The following is a 19,561-nucleotide window of genomic DNA, read 5'->3' as shown; positions in this document are numbered from 1 at the left end:
GCGGCGAGCGAGAGGAGGGGGGGGGGGGGAAAGGAGGGATTTGAGGAGAGGTGGGGCGAGACGTAGGAAGGGGAGCGCCCACAGCGGAAGCGGCGAGGTGGCCGTTCGATCGGCCGAGCTAGCGGTCGCACAAACGAGGCACCGGGGACGAGGGGAAACGGGTGAGGGAGCCGGGTGGCGCTGGGGCTACGAGCGGGGACGGAGAAGCGGAGGTCCGGGAGAGAGGAGGAGGGCAGACGGAGAGGGGGGAGAAGGGAGTCGGGGGGAAGGGAAGAGTGAGGGCGAGCGCTGGAGGACGGATGCGGGGGCGACACTCACTGGGCCGTGGCTCGGATGGCGTCCCTCCTTGCCTCTGTGAAGCTCACTTCCTTCGGGGTGATGACGCATGCCTTCTGGAGACCCTCCAGGATCTAACACACACACGCGCACACACACACACACAGGTTAATTACCTTATGCATACGTGTCAGGAGGAGGCCCGGAGGGACCTGATCTTGAAGAGGGAACTGAATACACAGATGTGCAAACACACACACACACACACATAAGGGTACACACCGGCTGTAGTTTGCCGTGGATCATAAATCTAGGCAGGGTGCCCAGGGCCAGCGCGGCGCCACAGCGAGTCAGCACCTCTGGACTCTTCAGAGACTCGATATACTGGGCCACCAGCACCTCTGCACACACACACGCACGCACCTTACAGTCGTATCACATAGAACCACAGCACTGACGCGATCGTGGAGGTCTGCGCCTCGCTGGGTCCGCCTACTCACCCTGCATCTGAGCATCAGCCTGGCCGGGCTGGACCTGGTAGTACTCCTCACACAGGGCAGCCAGGGCCTGCACCACTGCCTCCTACGGGGGGGGGGGGGGGGGGGGGGGGGGGGGCGAGGACCACAGTCAGACAGGTAGGGGACTTACTGGCCCGCGGGGCAGAGATGCAGGGACTAGGGTCGTCCGGATTGGTGTGGGGGAGGGGGAAAGGTGGTCAGGACGGAGGAGATGATACCTTCACACCGTCCCGAACGCCGCTGGAGAGGAGGTGTAGGCTCTTCAGGCTGTCGTCAATCAGCCACTGCCAGCCAGCTGAAAGCCAGAAAGAGCGTTAGGTGCCGGTACACCACCACCCACCCACCCACCCCCACAACCAAGGTCCCCCCCCCCCGCGAAGACTCACCGATGACAGGGTCGTCCTTGAAGGGCATCTTGGAGAGGGACAGCTTCTGAATCAGTGTACAGACTGCGGGGAGAAGAGACACGTTGAAGCTCCAAGTTCCGTAGCATGCTCCATTGTTCTCCACAGACATCCAGATCTGGTGTTTGTTCTAGCGGTCGGGTCTGTACGTACCTGCCGGTCTCATCAGCTCTCCACCAAAACCCCTGCGTAAACAACACACCCAGGGTTAGCGACGGGCTAACTAGTAAAGACTACGGACCCATTTAGCTATTCAGTGGCACTGGAGACGAGAAGAGTGCTCACCTATACTGCTTCCTGTCAAACAGCTGCAGGGAACGACAAACAGGCCAGTTTATGGGGAGACATTTACAGTACAGATCATAATAACACTGTATTCATTTAGCAACACACTAGTATCCAAGGCGACACACAGAAGGGGGGGATTTGAACCGGGAACCTGACCTTGAACTCCCCCACTGAGCTACACCCATCCGGACACAGATGTCTGTCGGGTTAGACAACCAGAAAAACGAACCTTCTGGTGAATGGTTTTTCAGTCCTCCACACACTCTGAGGATATTAAGCTAGTCAAGGGCCTGGGGGTAAAAGAGCACATACTCTGAATACAGTGCGTACCAAAAGCGTAAAACTCACATTTTCTTTCATCTTAGGACAGTATGAGAGATGAGTGTTCTGCGTGAAGAAGCAGGGTGTTGTTAAGTAGGCGGTTAGCTGAGCCCTGGGCTGTCTGATTGGTTGGTTGGGTTGGGTTGGGGGGGGAAGTTACCTGTTGGAGTTTGCGGCAAGCTTGTAGAGGGCGTGGCTGATCTCAGCACAGGCCAGGATGGCTCCGTGACGACCGTGGAGGTCGATGCCCATCGCCATTGGCAACAGTTGAGGCAAGACTAAGAAGGAAACCCCGAATACAGTTTAGGGAGAAACCAAACAATCCATAGTTGTTACTCGCGGAAAGGTTAAGGGGGAGCTTTCAACACAATAAGTCTGACTTTTTGGAAATGTCAGCAAATGTCAGTGAAGCTACAGTTAACTGAACCCAAAGGTTAAGATGTTCACTGTTCATCGAGTCGTTCATTTGACCTCAACTGCAGGGCCAGGGAACAGGTGAGACGACGTGACTTACCCGTTGAGGCCATGTATTCTGGAGCCTGAGGGGTCAGGTTATGCAGGGCCTTGGTCGCAAGCTCTCTTATCACCCTGCAAGCAACACATAGGATCCCTTCAACACAAAACCAAACCGCTAGTCCAATAAATCAACGGGTCCTTGGGTTTCATCCCTCTACCGAGACGTGTGAGCCCCTCACCCATCCCAGTGGTTGATATTTATGGCTACCAGGTGCTGGATCATTGGCCTGGTGTACTCTGGGAAGCTGGCGATGTAAACGCTGGGGAAGGGCAGAGAAAGGACGGCATCAATAGATCACTTCTTTACAGGTTAAGGTTGAGCAGTAGCCGTTTCACGGGATCACATTTGGTAAAAAGGAAGGGAGAGGAAAGAGGTTTCCAAGTCCCCGAACTAAATTCCCCAAGCTAAAGCTTAATGATTCCTTCAAACAGGCTGCTTTACATTTGACTTGCTTCCTTAATACTGAACGTGAACCTGCAGCTGTTGGGACGCCCCGGGGTTAGAATCTTTCCCATTGTTCATTTGCAAACAACGGAATGTTTGGGCTGACGGTCGCATTTCTGTCAGAGGCAGGGTTGCAGTTTGTGGCATTCCGGGTTCATTCCTCAGAAGTCAAAGAGGACACGACGGAGAGAGAAAGAGAGCGAGATGGAGCGCCAGAGAGAAAGAAGGAAGGCAAGGAGAGGGAGGATGAGAGAGAGAGAGAGAGGGAGATAAAAAGCAGTGGGGGATGCACTTGCTTGTCCATCTCATCGTTGCTTACCTGATGGACAGGTAGCAGTTGGTCACATTCCCCACGGCAAAGTAATCAGCTGCTGTTAGGATGTCAATACCGTGAGGGAAGGTTCCCTGTAGGATGAAACAGGGGAAGAAGACCCAGGTGTCTACAGCTGATGAGAAACACTTGACGGTCTACAGGCTGGAGTCTGCGGACCTAGACTGGTGTGTGTGTGTGCCCAGACATGGTGAAGGCTGACACAGGCTTGTGGTCTGTGGCATTTACATGTATGCATTTAGCAGACGCTTTTATCCAAAGCGACTTCCAAGAGAGAGTTTTACAAACGTGCATAGGTCACTGATCATAACGAGATAGCCCCAAACATTGCGGGTAGCCAAACATGAAGCATACATTGTGAAAACCAAATAAGTCCCAAAGGGAAGAACAATAAGAGCATGTATTTGATGAGAGCATGCATTCGATAATATTACAGTAGAATAGGAGTGGCGCTGATATAGAGATGATTTGCAATGGAAACTAAGTGTAGGGAAATCAACGGAGTAACAGAAGAACGAATTGCCACTGAACTGGGCCAACAAACCTGTCTTCCAACATTCTCCTGGAAAGCGGCCTGGAAGAGATGGAGGCGAAAAAATAAAGTTAGGTGTGGGGGGTTCATTTTCTTACCAATCTCTGTCATAGTAGGTAAAATGTAAACAATTAGGGTGGGAGGGGGGGGGGGGTATTTGTATCGCTATTAAAACTTAATGTATGCATTTGATTTGAACCTGAAGCCCTCACCGATGCAGCTCTGCGACAGTTGACGTTTCTGTCGAACACAGCCGTGATGACCAGAGCACTGGGGGGTGGGACAGAGAGACACATGAACAATGACAGGAAGCTAGACCCTGACACAGCTGGACCCCTTACACAGCTGGACCCCTGACACAGCTGGACCCCTGACACAGCTGGACCCCTGACACAGCTGGACCCTGCTGCAGAAGCACTGCCAAGCCAACGTTGCGAAAGACTCCCACTAACACATTAATCATACAAGTCGAGAAGCACTTCACATCACTGCTATGTCGATGAGTTGGCTGTCGTCCCCCCCCCCCCCCCCCCCCCAGGGGAAGAAAGTCGTCTTTGATCCTTCGTGGGTGGGGTGGGGTGGTGTCTGAAGGTGTGATGTGTACTTGTTTGGGTTGAGATGGCGAGTGTGAACGAGCCATTGCGCAGTGGCTTACCCTCTCAGTCCCTATGACAGCCTGAGAAACGGCTCACTGCTCTGTTTTCTTGGCCAGCGTGTGTGTGTGTGTGTGTGTGTGTGGTGCGGGGGGGTGCTGACCACTCGTGGCCTGGGGGGAAGGAAAAAGCAGAGATATGGGATTCTGCCGAGGGGGACACGTCTTGGGGGACATGCTGAATCCTGCGCTGGGGTGTGAGAGAGACTGCCCCTGTGTGTGCGTGTGTCTGTGAAACAAACTGTTGCGTTTAAGTGTGCTACATTAAGGTTGCGTCAAGGTGTCATCAGCTAGTGATGAACAAGGTGCAGGACCCATCTTGCCTGAGCTCTGGTGCCAAACGGCGACCGAAACCAGGCTCAACAAGCGAAACCTGGCAGTGCTGGAGGGACTGGGAGGGAGCTGCTGGTGGTGTGTGTGCGCGCGTGTGCGTGATGAGAAGGTGGGTTCGTCAAACCGACACTACTGGTCTGCACAGTCAGGGCTCACAGGCCCACACATGTTGACAAAGGAGAGAGAGCATGACGTCTAGTGCTAACGTTGGATTTCGTCAACATTCAGTCACTGGCCACACACAGTTCAAACAATAGGCCCACATGACAGGTGAGGAGTAAAAGGTCACTATTTTGGGTTGATTCAAACTTTTTTTCTCAAAGGCTGTGCAACTGATCTTCAGTTTCAACCCAATTCCCACAAAAGGAGATGAGCCCCCTCCTCAACGTGTTTTACTCCAACTCCCAGCATGCCACGCTTACACAGGGGATCAGAGCGCACTGCCTTTCACACAGAACAGATTAACGGCTTGCGACAAGACGCCAATAAAAAGGTTGAGAACAAGACGAACACGTGTTAGCCGGTGGCGTCTTGGCTAGGGGAGGGTTACTCTGGAACAGAGCAAGTAGAGGCTCGGCTAGGGGAGGGTTACTCTGTAACAGAGCAGGTAGAGGCTCGGCTAGGAGAGGGTTACTCTGGAACAGAGCAGGTAGAGGCTCGGCTAGGGGAGGGTTACTCTGGAACAGAGCAAGTAGAGGCTCGGCTAGGGGAGGGTTACTCTGGAACAGAGCAAGTAGAGGCTCGGCTAGGAGAGGGTTACTCTGGAACAGAGCAGGTAGAGGCTCGGCTAGGAGAGGGTTACTCTGGAACAGAGCATGTAGAGGCTCGGCTAGGAGAGGGTTACTCTGGAACAGAGCACGTAGAGGCTTGGCTAGGGGAGGGTTACTCTGGAACAGAGCAAGTAGAGGCTCGGCTAGGGGAGGGTTACACTGGAACAGAGCATGTAGAGGCTCGGCTAGGGGAGGGTTACTCTGGAACAGAGCAAGTAGAGGCTCGGCTAGGGGAGGGTTACTCTGGAACAGAGCAGGTAGAGGCTCGGCTAGGAGAGGGTTACTCTGGAACAGAGCAAGTAGAGGCTCGGCTAGGGGAGGGTTACTCTGGAACAGAGCAAGTAGAGGCTCGGCTAGGGGAGGGTTACTCTGGAACAGAGCACGTAGAGGCTCGGCTAGGAGAGGGTTACTCTGGAACAGAGCACGTAGAGGCTCGGCTAGGGGAGGGTTACTCTGGAACAGAGCAGGTAGAGGCTCGGCTAGGGGAGGGTTACTCTGCAACAGAGCAGGTAGAGGCTCGGCTAGGGGAGGGTTACTCTGGAACAGAGCAGGTAGAGGCTCGGCTAGGGGAGGGTTACTCTGCAACAGAGCAGGTAGAGGCTCGGCTAGGGGAGGGTTACTCTGGAACAGAGCACGTAGAGGCTCGGCTAGGGGAGGGTTACTCTGGAACAGAGCACGTAGAGGCTCGGCTAGGGGAGGGTTACTCTGGAACAGAGCAAGTAGAGGCTCGGCTAGGGGAGGGTTACTCTGGAACAGAGCAAGTAGAGGCTCGGCTAGGGGAGGGTTACTCTGGAACAGAGCAGGTAGAGGCTTGGCTAGGGGAGGGTTACTCTGGAACAGAGCACGTAGAGGCTCGGCTAGGGGAGGGTTACTCTGGAACAGAGCACGTAGAGGCTTGCGAGCAGGCCTCGGATACAGGTCGTTGACGACCGGCCGTGACGACGCGCAACTTTTATCCGAGACACCACCGCACCCAGGGTGTTGGGGAAGGTGTGTGTTCGGCTTTGTCTCCGTGTGCAGACAAAAGGCTCTCGTCTCTCGGTTGACTGCGGAGATGTCACAGTTTTGTCGAACCGGTAGAAGACAAAAACGCTCCCGTTGGGGACTTTGGTCGAAACAAATTGAAACAATCTTTAGAAAGGACATGAACGGATACAGTAGACAGCGAAGACAAAGAGAGAGAGAGACAGAGAGAGAGACAAAGAGAGAGACAAAGAGAGAGAGAGACAGAGAGAGAGACAAAGAGAGAGACAAAGAGAGAGACAGAGAGACAGAGAGCGAGACATATAGAGACAGAGACAGAGAGAGAGACAAAGAGAGACAGAGAGAGAGAGAGAGAGACATATAGAGACAGAGACAGAGAGAGAGACAAAGAGAGAGACAGAGAGAGAGACAGAGAGAGACAAAGAGAGAGAGACAGAGAGAGAGACAAAGAGAGAGACAGAGAGAGAGACAGAGAGAGAGACAGAGAGCGAGACATATAGAGACAGAGACAAAGAGAGAGACAGAGAGAGAGACAGAGAGCGAGACATATAGAGACAGAGACAAAGAGAGAGACAGAGAGAGAGACAGAGAGCGAGACATATAGAGACAGAGAGAGCCAAAGAGGGAGAGAGGAAAGCAGCCACCTGTTACCTGGGGATAGAAAAACTGGTTTCAGGCAGCAAGTAACTGCTTACAGGTAAGCCGTGCGATTGCTATGCAAATCAGGATGAACGCAATTACCAATAATATCTCAAGCTGACATCACACAGATGAGATCTAGGGTCATGTGTTGTATCGGTTTTATAAATCAGTCTACAGAATGCACTATCGAGGTTATGAGAAGATGTTCATACCTGCATCTCCTTTCAGTTCATATCGGTTCACATACACTCAGTTAACTTCCATCTTTAAAGATCCTGCGAAGCAAATTCCATGATTTGCTTCTCAGTACATTATATACGTGTGAATTGAGTTCCTGAAAACATGTACAAAGTGCGAAAACTTTGTCGCACTGAAATGTGGAGTTGGTTTCAGATCAGGTTTTAATGGGCGGAGCCCAAAAATTACCTATCTACGTCATTTTGACCCATCTATGTCAGATCACTGAATGGTTCCTCATGCTGTACTGTTATTGTAGCCTACATCAGCTAGCTAGCTAGCTTCAGGATATCTCCCTCCACCTCAACTGCATCTTCCCTGGATGCAAGAACTTCAGCTGCGCTGCAACGCTATTTAATTTCCCTATTGATGAGAAAAGGAAAAATAGGTGGATTGATTTTGTGAAGAGCCACACTGATGGAGAGCTTCGGATAAACTCCAACAGCCGCCTCTGCAGTGAACATTTCACGGCGGATAATTTTAACATGGACTAGAGACAGACGGGGTTCGTGGACACACGGCTTCTCTTGCAGCGCGGAGCCGTACCGAGCATCGCCCTTCCGGCCGTTCCTCCTCCGGTCGCACCTGGACCATACACCGCCGCCAGCAGTTCATCACTCAGTTCTGTGTGCTTGTTATAATTATACTAGATAACTTTTCCAGAGGTATCTCTGCTATGAGTTAGTGCAAACCGCTAACTTGATATTAGGCTACTCGGTGTAGAATGATGGTATTTTGGTGAAATGGTAGCTAATGTGCTAGAAATAGTTGGGAGAGCTCACTGTCTGCTGTCTCTGGTGTCCATTGTTGCAGCTCAGGGGAACATTTCATTTATATGCATCTGTATGTTTCACTCATTGAACAAATACATTCTAATTCTATACAGTTTTGCTCGGCTTGACGTAGCGTCCATTATCTGGGTCGTAGGTAGGCAGTGAGGGGCGGAGCTTCAGCTCCTTCAGGCGACACGCCCCCCCAGTCTCAAGCAGAGAAGAGTGCTGATTTTCTCATGATTTAAAAAGCCTAATTAAACATGTCTGTGTTTTTTTTCCATTCGAATTTGTATGGGTAGCTAATAACACATTCTTCGGTGGTGTGGTGAACTTAACTCGTTTTCAATTCCGCTTTACGGGATCTTTAACACGCAAAAGTCCGCGAAGCCTCAAACTAAACTGAATGTGGCCCTCCACTCTCCCTATGGGGGCTGACTACCAGGGTACATTCTCCCGGCAGCAGAATCCAGTCAGGGTCAAAGCACACGTCCACCTGAGGTGATAGGGCGGAAGAAGAGTTACCAGGCGATGTGGTTGACGTAGGCCTTGAGCTCGACCGGCTCGTAGGCCCTGGCGAAGGCCCAGCACACGTAGCACGCCGCGTCGCGCACGTTGGCGCCCACGCTGCACGCTCCCCTCTTCTCCTCGTAGGTCAGCGCCTTCAGGATGACCGGAACCACTGCAATGAGACAGAGAGAGAGAGAGACAGAGAGAGAGAAGGAGACAAAAAGAACAATAGAGGGAGAGACACACAGACAGGGAGAGACACACAGACAGACAGGGAGAGAGAGAGAGAGAGAGAGAGAGAGAGAGAGAGAGAGAGAGAGAGAGAGAGAGAGAGAGAGAGAGAGAGAATCAGAATGGGTTTTATCAGAATCAGAATGGGTTTTATCAGAATCAGAATGGGTTTTATTCGCCATGAGAGTTTGCACAGACAAGGAATTTGCTTTGGCAGGAAGGTGCATACATGAAAAACAAATGATCTGTTCATCCCGCCCCCTGACAATTGTCCTCCTTTGCCGTTTGCTGAGGCGACTGCTGAGGCGACAGGTGAAGCCACCACATGGGCGTGTGCCGCAGAAAGAACACTGTGATACTGTCTGGCGTGCTTCCGGGGTTCATCATGCAGTTCAACACTGCAGCGACGAGTGTGAGGGCAGGCATATTAAGTGGAGGGGCTGACTGAACATGACATTAATTCCCCTCATTACAGCCCTTCTGTTTACACAAGAGAAAGTCGTTATAATATCAGATAAGCAGGCAATGCCATCTTCATTTTTTTTCCGGGATGCAAATGTCAAAATCTCAACACCTCCTGCTGGTGTATTGTTAGAACGAGAAGGTCTACATAAAGTTACGCCATTTAACTCAACCTGACATTCCCGAGTCATAGCCATTAGGCTGCACACTTTAAAGCGGGTCTGAGTTTCGCCCTGCCCATCCTGCTGATGGCCTTGTGGTCTTTCCCACGAAAGAAAAAAGTTCTTCCCATCATGTAAATCATGGCTTGGGGCTTAAGTAATATCAGGTGCATCAATGTTGCCTCCAGGCCCTGCTGCTTGGGATTAGGCCCCGCCCCCCCAAGAGCGCTAGGACTTCACACATAGCAACTCACCACTTGGCAGAGATCAACCTGCCGTGCACACTCACTCACACACACATACATACACACAAACACACAGAGGACTCTAGCAGGTACATTGGTGAAGACCTCTCCCGGATACTAAGGGTGAGACAGAGTCACATAGAGACCAACACTGGAGGCGTCACTACGGAAACTAAGCAGGTAAGACTGTTGTTTTTCTACATTCGACTAAGGGTAGTCAGCTGGCGAGGCTGCGATTAGTGAACGAGACCATGGGAGAGATAATCGCGGCTTATTTGTTGATTACAATCGCACAGAGCACGTTTCCTTTGTTTAAGTAGTGTTAGTAGTGCTAAGAGCTGCCAACAGTCTGTTGGGGTTGAAACCCAGTCACGGTGCACCTGTTACATGTGTGCTTGATTATCTTGCTGTAGATAGCGTTCAGACAGAAAGGACCTGAGTACACCTTACAATCAACGCAAAAACAAGGTTCAGGGTGTGGAGTTGTGGCAATTGTAGTCGAATGATTTTGACTAAACGAGAAGGCGCAGATGACCCCGTGCAAAGACAGATGACCCCGATTTGGACAGATTGGGTTTATTAAGACTTCCAACTCAATTTGGCTTCCTAAAAACGAAGCCGTGTCTGAAAAAGAAAATCTTATCCAACCGACTGAGAGAAGTGGCTCGACGAGCTACGCCAGGGCAGAAACTTGAATGACGACTTCTTGCGACAGCGCGTGACAAGCTGGTTTCTTGAGAAGAACCGCCCACCACCTAAGTCATGGCCCTAGGAGGCAGTTCAGGGGAAAACGCGTATTTTCAAACGTAATCCCTCTCGTTCCGCGAGAGGGATGAAGTTTGAAATGTCCCTCCGAATGAATCCTCCACCGCTGCTTTGGGGGGGGGGGGGGGGGGGGGGGCTCGGTGTGTTAGGCCGGCCCTCTGCTCCAGCTCATGGCTTTCCTGGGAGGTAGGCAGGCCCTCCCGAGGGCCGTGCTCGCACTCCGACGGGCTAGGGATGTGTCATCGGGCTGTGTCTAACGCATCCGTCTGCAGGTGCAGTCATGGGAAGCAGGTGGCTGCTGGTTCCCACGCAGCCGAGAGCGCGGTTTCACGAGGGGAAGAGAGGAGAGAGAGAGAGAGAGAGAGAGAGAGAGAGAGAGAGAGAGAGAGAGAGAGAGAGAGAGAGAGAGAGGAGCAAGTCTACGCACGCCCTCCAGGCCTGTCTGCTGCCCGGCTAGGCTCCTCGCCCACAGACAGACATACAAAAATAGACAGACAGACAGACAGGAGAGGCAAGTAGGAACAACCACTTAAGCATGTCCAAAGTGGGACACTAAGTCTATGTAAACATGTGGGTAGTTTGCTTACTGTATCGGGGCTTTGTTGCTTGTCAGTGTGTTAGCTGCCCAACATGAGGGCCAAGCAACATTGACTGGAATAGATTAGCCTCAGGGTGCACCATTTCACGCATTTGCCTGAGCATTTGGGACATTACATTCTACTGGTGTTAGCAACGCTCCCTGTGAACTGGTCTGGCAAAACTAGTAGGCTAATCCTCTTCAGGTCAGGGCCGAGAGAAAGATTAGCTAAATCTACACTCTCTGTCCATAGTTGGTTCTAAAGCCTGACATATTCTTCAACAAAGTGTGAGAAGGAGTCAGAGTCTGTGGTGTGCGATGCTAAGCCCTAACCCGTCATCTCCACCTATTGTCATTTCCCTAAAGAGCGCAAAGAGGATCCAAGATGAACGCTGTCCAAGAGCGCAAGCCCAAGAGGCCCCACTACATCCCCCGACCGCCGGGCAAGCCCTTCAAGTACCAGTGCTTCCAGTGCCCCTTCACCTGCAACGAGAAGTCTCACCTCTTCAACCACATGAAATACAACTTGTGCAAGAACTCCATCTCCCTGGTCTCCCAGAAAGGCGGAAACGTCGGAAGGCAGGTCAAGCCCGTAGAAAAGGGGGAACTTTGCCCTCTGCCCCCGAACGACGCCCCCTGTCCCCAGCCTGTAGTCCAGAGCCCCAGCCCTCCCCGCCAAGAAGACGAGGAACACAAGAAGGAGGCTGAGGAGGAGGAGGAGGAGGAGGAGAAGAAGGAGGAGGAAATAGATGTGGAACATGTCAGCCCAGTCCGACAGGACACTCACAATGTCCTGAAGCCAAGCATAGAAACCAATGAGAACAAAGAAGACAGGCCTTCAGCCTTCTCCACAGTCACGCCCAATCGGGATAGCGCAGACGACATGAAGTCACCTATCCACCAATCGGAGGAGCCGCCCATCCCCGCTCCGTTACCCGACAACCCTGCCTACACATGGGGCCCGCTGGGACCATCGCTGCCCTTTAAACCACCCCACCCAGCTCAAATGCTTCCAGAATATTCCCACTACATGTTCTCTGAGCGGCCCCTGCATCCTTTCTACCCACACTACTTCCTCCCAGGACACCATCACCTGAACGGGTCGAACCCCTCTCCCTACCACAGAGACTTCCTGGAGTCCCAGAGGCCAATGCTGGCTCAACCCCTGGCCCAGCCCCACCCCTCCCTCTACCCCCAGTACCCATACCGATACAACCCCACTCTTCACCCTGCACCCTCGGTGCACTACAGCCTGTACCGGCCCCACGAGCTCCAGATTCCAGTCCCAGGCTCCAGGTACATTCCTCTGGACGTGTACCGGTCCGGGCTGGGGCTCCGGGACTATGACCTTTACTTCCACCATCGTCTCCACAGTGAGCCCGCTAGCACGGCTGAGAAGGAGGAGGACAGCCAGAGTCAGGCAGGAGACAAGCCCACCAGGTTGAGCCCCAAGGCGGGGTGCGCTGCCTCGGGGTCACCCGACAGACCCGGTCACTCCCAGTTCAGCCAGAGACACACCGAGTTCCCCCACTGTACCATCCCGAGGGAGATGCAAGCAGTCAGCCAATCGGGCGACGCAGGTCCAACCTCGCAACCCATCGGCGCAGACGCAAGCAGAGATGAAACCACAAAAAGCTCGCAGCTAAAAACATGCCTGGCAGAAGGGTTAGTAGAAACATTTTGGACTTTTACATGGAAGAAAGACACATTTCATGAAAGCTTTTGTGAAAACGGTGATTCAAATCAACGTAAGCTGTATCGTTTTAAAATAAGTATGTCTTTTTTTCCACTTCCCTCAGGCCACCAGAGCAAAACGCAGAGATCCCGACACCCGTCTCCGAGGACTGTAATGACTCTCTATCTGAACACGGTGAAGACATAGCCCCCCTGAACCTCTCGACGAGACACCAGGACAAAGATGTCAGAAATGACCTCCACGCCAGCAGAGGGAGCTGTCCTGGTCCAGGAACCATCCAGGAGGACCTGCCACTGAACCTGAGTCTGAGAGCTCCAGCCAGCAGCAGCCCAGACCTCAGTCCCACCCTGGCCGCCCCTGGAGGCCTCCTCCAGAAACTGTCTGGGAAGGAGCCCTGCGACCAGCAGAGACAGACTGCAGCCCTGGCCCTGTGCCAGTTGGCCGGTGCCAGCTCAACCAACATCTCCCGTGGCCTCAGTACTGCAGTCAGCCCCCCAGAGTCAGAAATCTCCACAGAGCCTGTCCGCCCCCGTACCCAGACCACCCCAGCCCTCACACAGAAGGGACATACGGCCAGGACAGGGCAGGGCCCCAGGGCCAAGCAGGTGAAACGGTCAAGCAGTGAACAGGCCCCGCTTCCCTCAAAGAGGCCAGCCAAGAGGACCAAGGGTAAGGAGGCTGGTCAGGCCTTGAGGAAACGGACTCGCTGCTGATGACCACCAAGCTCCAGCAGCCACACCTCACCTGCTGGAAGAGTCTTCACTACGGGAGAACTTTGGGAATCATAATGAACAAACGTTTACTTAGACCTGAAACAAGGCCATTTCAATGTTGTCATTGATATTACACTTATGGTAGCTAGATGTGGCCGCAGACTTGGATGCGATCTCTGAATTGTGTTACTGTGCATGCACTGAATAGGCAAAGATTGAACCCTAATAATATTATATAATTCTTACTCAGAAACTAGGAAAGGATAAGTTCCTTCAGGTCATTCATTGGTAAGCCCTACCCCCACAAAACAAACTACATTATACCACTTAATTATAGGTTTGATCTGTTCAATTAAATCACTTCAACAAAGGCACTTTGCATGCTTCTCATTGCTGTTAAAGCTAGTTAGTCTGTTGCAGTGAAAGGGTAAAAGATGCAGAATAAATCAAGAAGAAGTCTTAATGAAGTGAGAAAAAAAAAACGGATTTGGAAAAGGCACTGTGAGTTTTGAAATATTGACACGTGTTTTCAAAAAATGGGGATACAAATGTAGAATATTTAATGGTTTGAAAGTGTGTTTGTACACTAACAATACTGTAAAGCCTGTGAATGTCAGGGACACCCTCCATATTATTTCTTCAGTTTTATCATGAAGAAGGTGAAAGATATTGTGTAAAAATTATATATTATTTAAACATAACATATTTTGTATATATTCGGACAGGTGTACCATTTATGTGGTGGTGGGAATGTTGCAATGTTTAAATAATGAAACGATACCAAATAAAAGAAAAAAATACAACTAAAACCCATGTGTTTTTCTGTGCAACAAGCAGGGATGCGTATTGATAAGATTTTAACGATTCCGACTCCTTATCAATTCCTGCTTATCGATTCGATTCCTTATCGATTCTCTTATCGATGTTCCCCTCTACAGCCAACCTAGAGGTCTTCAGGCCTCTGTTTTCAAAACAAAATCTAGTCGAAGATAGAAACTTTCAGTTTCCTTGTGTTCAAGCTTCTATTACTCAACACCAGTAGGACTTACAGGGGTCCTAACAACAGGGGAAATAACTTCAGTGTCACCTTTCAAAAGAAAGCCATGTACATGCATGTACTCCAAATGGTTCAACAACAGCTTTCAATGTACTTTGGGTATGTTGTTTAGGCGTTTTCAGGCACATTTAACAGGACTATTAAAAAGGTTAAACAATTAAAATGCTAAGTTTAATAATGGATTAAAAATCTATATGCTCAGTTTTGCAACACGCGAACATTGGCTGATAACACACACCGCCCCGATAACGTGAAATGATCAATAAGATCAATACTAATGGGAGACGAATGCCGGAGCTAAAATGTATGCTTCAAACGACGGGACAGAAGACAACTAGATCGACTACACACAATAAAGGCGAATTTCTTCACACAGTAACAAGTGGTTGTGATCACTTTTGAGCAGTTTAGCTCTACCTTTGATAGTTAGAGATGAAGCGCGAACATTAGCTGCGCTGCTGCATGCATCGAACACATGATGTTCCAGTAACTTCATTCCATGCTGTGTGTTCAAATGCTTCTTCATATTTGTAGTATTTCCTCCCTTCGACGAAATATACTTTTTACACGCGTTACAAGTGGCGTTGTTGTCATTTTGTCGTGTGAAATACAACCAAACTTTAGAACGCTTCTTCATAGTTGCCATGTTTGCTGCAGTCTGTCTTCGCGCATGCCTGCGCGAACTTATAGTTTATTCAGACAGATGTTCTCGTGTCCCATTATTAAACTGAGCATATCGATTTTTAATCCATTATTAAACTTAGCATTTTAATTGTTTAACGGCACAGAGAATCGTTAACAGAATCGTTAAGGAATTTTGCTAACGATTCCAAGGAATCGATTCACTGGGAACCGGTTCAAACAAGAATCGATTCACTGGGAACCGGTTCTCGATACCCATCCCTAGCAACAAGTGTGTGAGGTAATACCATCTGAGAGCCTGGAGGGAAGCAACAGGCCTCTTCTGCCCAGCTCTGCCAGCGCCAGGCATCCCCCGTGCCAGGCATTGTCTGTTTCCTGGAAACTAAAACAAACACAAACACACACAATCGTTCTTGTACACAATAGTGTTGAGGTTGACGGGTATATTCATAAAAGTATGCCTGTTTAGTAATGCGAGTTATAAAACGGCTTGACAGATAGATACCTGAAGCAGTCCAGCACTGATCCAACCACTTCATCAGCCAGTTCCTTAGGAAGCCTTCCTGTCACCCTCCCAATTCTGATGAGAAATCACAGGAACACTTCAAGCTTTGGGACCCAGCAGGTGCCTTCATGCGACACACGGATTCTCTCTATAGCTACAGTAGGCTCGACGGGAAACACTAACACTCATCGAATAACGAAATATGGTGGTCCACGGTGATTCTAAAGCCCGTCGTATTCTTCAACAATGCGTAAGAGAGAGTAAGGAGGCGCGCAAAAGGTCCCACCCAGCCTCAAAATCGCATTTTGAAGCAGCCATGTTTGGTTATGAGCGACCGAACACAACGAGAGGATGTTACCCTTTAGCTGCAGACCAGCGGACGATAGTCTCCTTATCCTTCAGCCCCACCAGCAGCTGCTCTGTGAAACCAGACCCAGCGTTACCATCTGAACACACCAGGGGTCGGCCTTTCCCACCGGACCGGACCGGACACCACAGACAAACGGCGCTCTCACCAATGACGTTCTCCACCTCCTCGGGAATGTCGTAGTCCTCCTCCCGATCCTGAGCTTCCACGACGGGGGATGCGAGGTCCGCGGTCGACGTCGACGGACTCCGAGACAAGTTGGATGCCAGCGAACGGTTCCCCCTTTGATATCTGACCAACACACACACACAATACTTAGGACACTTCCTGCAGAGTAGGTGACCTTTTCGACAACAGATGTAAGTGAAGGGACCCTCCCGTCGGACCTCCACTTGGCGAGGCGTGGTTTGAGGAAGGTGAGGCCCAGTCTCTGGACTAGTTTGATCCCCAGCTTCCTCAACATGGCCTGGCTGCTGTCCGACAGACGCCGCTGGTCCAGACACTGGAGCACGGTCGGGGCTGTGGGAACCAAGAGGGAGAGGACAGGCTCACTGGTTTCCTCACTGGCAATGCAGGAAGGAGGGTCACACAGAGCACAGTCACAAGGATTGTGGGGGAAACTTACCATACTGGAGAAAATCATCACGTTTTCCGTGCTTGAAAATCTGGGCCTGTTGGACAGAGGACCTCATCAATTTGGTCTCAAAATCCAGAAACATACTGAATACTGAAAGGTACAATGTACTGCCAATTTTCAGGCTCGCTATCGAATGAGCTATAATAAATATTTGAAACCTATGGCATTAAGTCACTGTTAGTACTACTTTTAAATGGTAATGAAACTAACATGGAATGCTTGGAACATCATCCAGTCCATTCACAATGTTGTCTTCCATCACTATTTTCTGTTCTTGGTGCCTTTCTAAAAGGGGTGCTGTACACTACGAGCTTGTGAACATGCTTAAGCCCTCCAGGCCATCAGAACACACAGATCCTGTTTGAAAGCCTCCAAGCACCAGATAGAGACATGTCCAACTCACAGCTCCAAAGTGTAAGGAGGGATGCTTTAAAGTTGTAGTACTGGTTCCAATCTCAATGATATTACACTTGAAGGTTGCAATAAATGAGCTCAGGCTCAAGCAACACCTGTCATTGTGTGTCAAGTGCCAATAACATCCAAAAGAGACCAGAGGATGAGATGATCTCAATGGACTTTGGTCCGAAAGACCTACTTTCTTTCTGTGGGACTGGTTTGCTTCAAGGTCCCCAATAAGACAGACACTGAAGCAGATCCTTTTGTCTTGGCTTATCAGATAGCCTACGGCGGGCAGCAGGTGTACTATGCACCTGTCCCAACCACACTAGCAATTATATGAAAAATACCAGTCAAGTCGGCTCTTGTCGGTGACACTTACAAATTACAAGTTTAGGCTGTTTAACCGTGCATACACACAATTACACCGCACACACACACACACGCAATTAAATAGGTGCGAGGAATGAGTGCCAGGTTTCAAGGCTGAGTGTTTTACCAGAGATTGCATAGCCCCATCCAGCACCACTATCCCCTCCATGGTCTGGTCATCTGCCTGGGATATGGTAGTGAGGCTCCAGTCCAGGAAGTCTCCCAGGCGCCTCAGCTTCACGTCAGGACGAGTCACAAACCTGGCACCAGACATCATGTCAATATAAACAGGAAGAGTGAAGCTGAGACCAACTTGGTTTGGAAACTATGTATCTTTGAATGCAATACTGCCCTCTTCTGGTACAAAATGGAATAACTAAATATGAAGTATTACAGTTCAGCAGAGCTTTGTTCTGTGAGTGATTACAATGCCTGCTATTGCATATTGTAAGTCCATCATTATTAGTTCATCAACTATAATTTAAAAATAAAATCTGTACTCACTTTGATACCAGAACAGATGCAGCATCTCTGGACTTATCACTGACTGTGAGATAAAACTGCAAAGTACAAAAAGCATGTTATTATTTATAACAGAGATTTATAACATTTATCACTGTAACGCACTACAGATGTTTATAAACATTAGCGGAAGTTTACCCAAACGCATGTTGTGGAGGGGCTGATGTTACCTTGGTGATAGCAAGGATGCGGTCCATAATAGGCTCTCTGGCCTGGCCCGATTCTGGGTCCAGATGACCATCCAGACGGCAGAGGTCAAAGGGTATGAGGCAGGTCATCGAGAGCCACAGAAGCAGCATGTAACGGGTTTCCCATGTCTAACAAAACCAGAAGCAAGATAAAAGGAACAACTTAGGAAAGATATAATACACGTGCTTAAAATCAGACATTGGTGGGGTCCTTTCAAAGAGGAACACATTTTGAGATTGCAGAAGTTATAATAATAATAATAACAACAATCCATTGTGCCCTTTCATTGCCGAGGCACAATAAAAGGTTAATAAAGGTGACAGACTCACCTCTGGATCTTTGGGGTCCTGCCTAGACAGGAGATCCAGAACTGGCTGGACATCAGCTACCTCATGAGGAAGCAGCTGCATGAATACTTTGTAGCCTCTCACCTAACCCCAAAAAGTATTATCATCACTGAAGCATGTGACACAGGAACAGAGAAAGATGGACAGTCTTCCTGGAGCCTACTTTACCTTGGAGATGATGTAGAGGAATTTAAAGCCCAGATGGGCCAGTAGAGGGGGAGACTTCTCGCTTCTCACAAGGTCCAACAGCATGTTCAACATCCATTCTGTGACGAGAGAGAATGTCGATTGTAACCACTGCAATTTGACACACTTCAATGTTTCTCGTGCAACTTGCATTACCCAAATGAGGGTCCAGAAGATGTGGTTGCTCCTGGTAACGGTCCATGATGACTTCACAAAAACAAACATGTCGTTATCGTTGAATAGTGTAACACTAACTGTTCGTGCAATAAAACATTTTCACATATAAATACTATGTATTATCAGTCAAACGAGAAGACTCACCCAGGAATTTCTCTGTACATGACTCCCTTGACACCATGTCTCCATAGGCCTCTGGTAGACTCGCTATAAGGGCACGGGTCTCAGCACTCTCGCTGAACCCTCCTAGGACGCTTGTTTTGGTAATAACTTCGGGCTCGCCAACACCATCCTCCCCATTGCACCCATTGTCTACCTCAGTTAATGCCATGGTTGTCTGACTTTTAGTGAAATGTTTAATTCGTGCACTGGTGCCGGCAGAGAAGACGGTAACTTTAGGCACTGTAGTTAGTTTGCATCAACAACTCAAATAATTGCATAGTCATGCAATCATTCATGCTTTACGCTGACTGAAGATGTACTTTAGACTAGTCAAGCTCTGCTAACGTACTGGTTTGTTAGACAACTGGTTAGCCAGTCAGATTAGCTAGCTAGCAGAGTAGCCAGACCTAGACATAAACTGAATTAAACGACTACGATACACGGGATGTAGCTTGTGGGGTAGCTCTATATATTTATGTCCAAAAATGACACACACTAAAATTGGAGCCTCAAATATTAAGCTAGCTATTACTTGATTGCGTAGGTTCCTCTGTTGTGAAGTTCCCGCAGCATCGCGTTGGTATCCACCCTACAGTACAGTGTCCGATAAGGGACATTTAAAG

At 49.8% G+C, this 19,561-nt stretch overlaps 2 protein-coding genes across 2 annotated transcripts; one reads left to right on the top strand and one right to left on the bottom strand.

Annotated features, from left to right (window-relative positions):
* Positions 1-318: 318 nt before the first annotated feature.
* tbcd (tubulin folding cofactor D) lies at positions 319-19,518 on the bottom strand (the record flags this gene model as incomplete). Its single annotated transcript, XM_067232635.1, is given in 28 exon segments — positions 319-410; positions 559-677; positions 777-858; positions 1,013-1,089; positions 1,181-1,243; positions 1,352-1,383; positions 1,484-1,506; positions 1,716-1,776; positions 1,968-2,085; positions 2,322-2,395; positions 2,503-2,583; positions 3,088-3,173; positions 3,644-3,673; positions 3,844-3,901; positions 8,545-8,701; positions 15,366-15,460; positions 15,584-15,658; positions 15,942-16,002; positions 16,099-16,241; positions 16,337-16,469; positions 16,576-16,621; positions 17,483-17,615; positions 17,860-17,915; positions 18,048-18,194; positions 18,396-18,497; positions 18,582-18,679; positions 18,756-18,806; positions 18,921-19,518. Coding segments are annotated over 28 exon segments (2,480 nt in total), but the record flags the coding sequence as incomplete, so codon positions are not given.
* Positions 9,801-14,283, top strand: znf750 (zinc finger protein 750). The gene is made up of 3 exons (XM_067233017.1): positions 9,801-9,808; positions 11,337-12,635; positions 12,770-14,283. The coding sequence occupies exons 2-3, from the start codon at positions 11,356-11,358 to the stop codon at positions 13,377-13,379; spliced, it is 1,890 nt and encodes a 629-aa protein (XP_067089118.1). The 5' UTR covers positions 9,801-9,808; positions 11,337-11,355; the 3' UTR covers positions 13,380-14,283.
* Positions 19,519-19,561: the final 43 nt, after the last annotated feature.

The sequence above is a fragment of the Osmerus mordax genome, chromosome 3 (assembly GCF_038355195.1).
Source record: "Osmerus mordax isolate fOsmMor3 chromosome 3, fOsmMor3.pri, whole genome shotgun sequence".
Taxonomy (NCBI): Eukaryota; Metazoa; Chordata; class Actinopteri; order Osmeriformes; family Osmeridae; genus Osmerus; species Osmerus mordax.
Note: the sequence above shows the minus strand (reverse complement) of the source record. Positions and strands in the feature narration are given on the sequence as shown.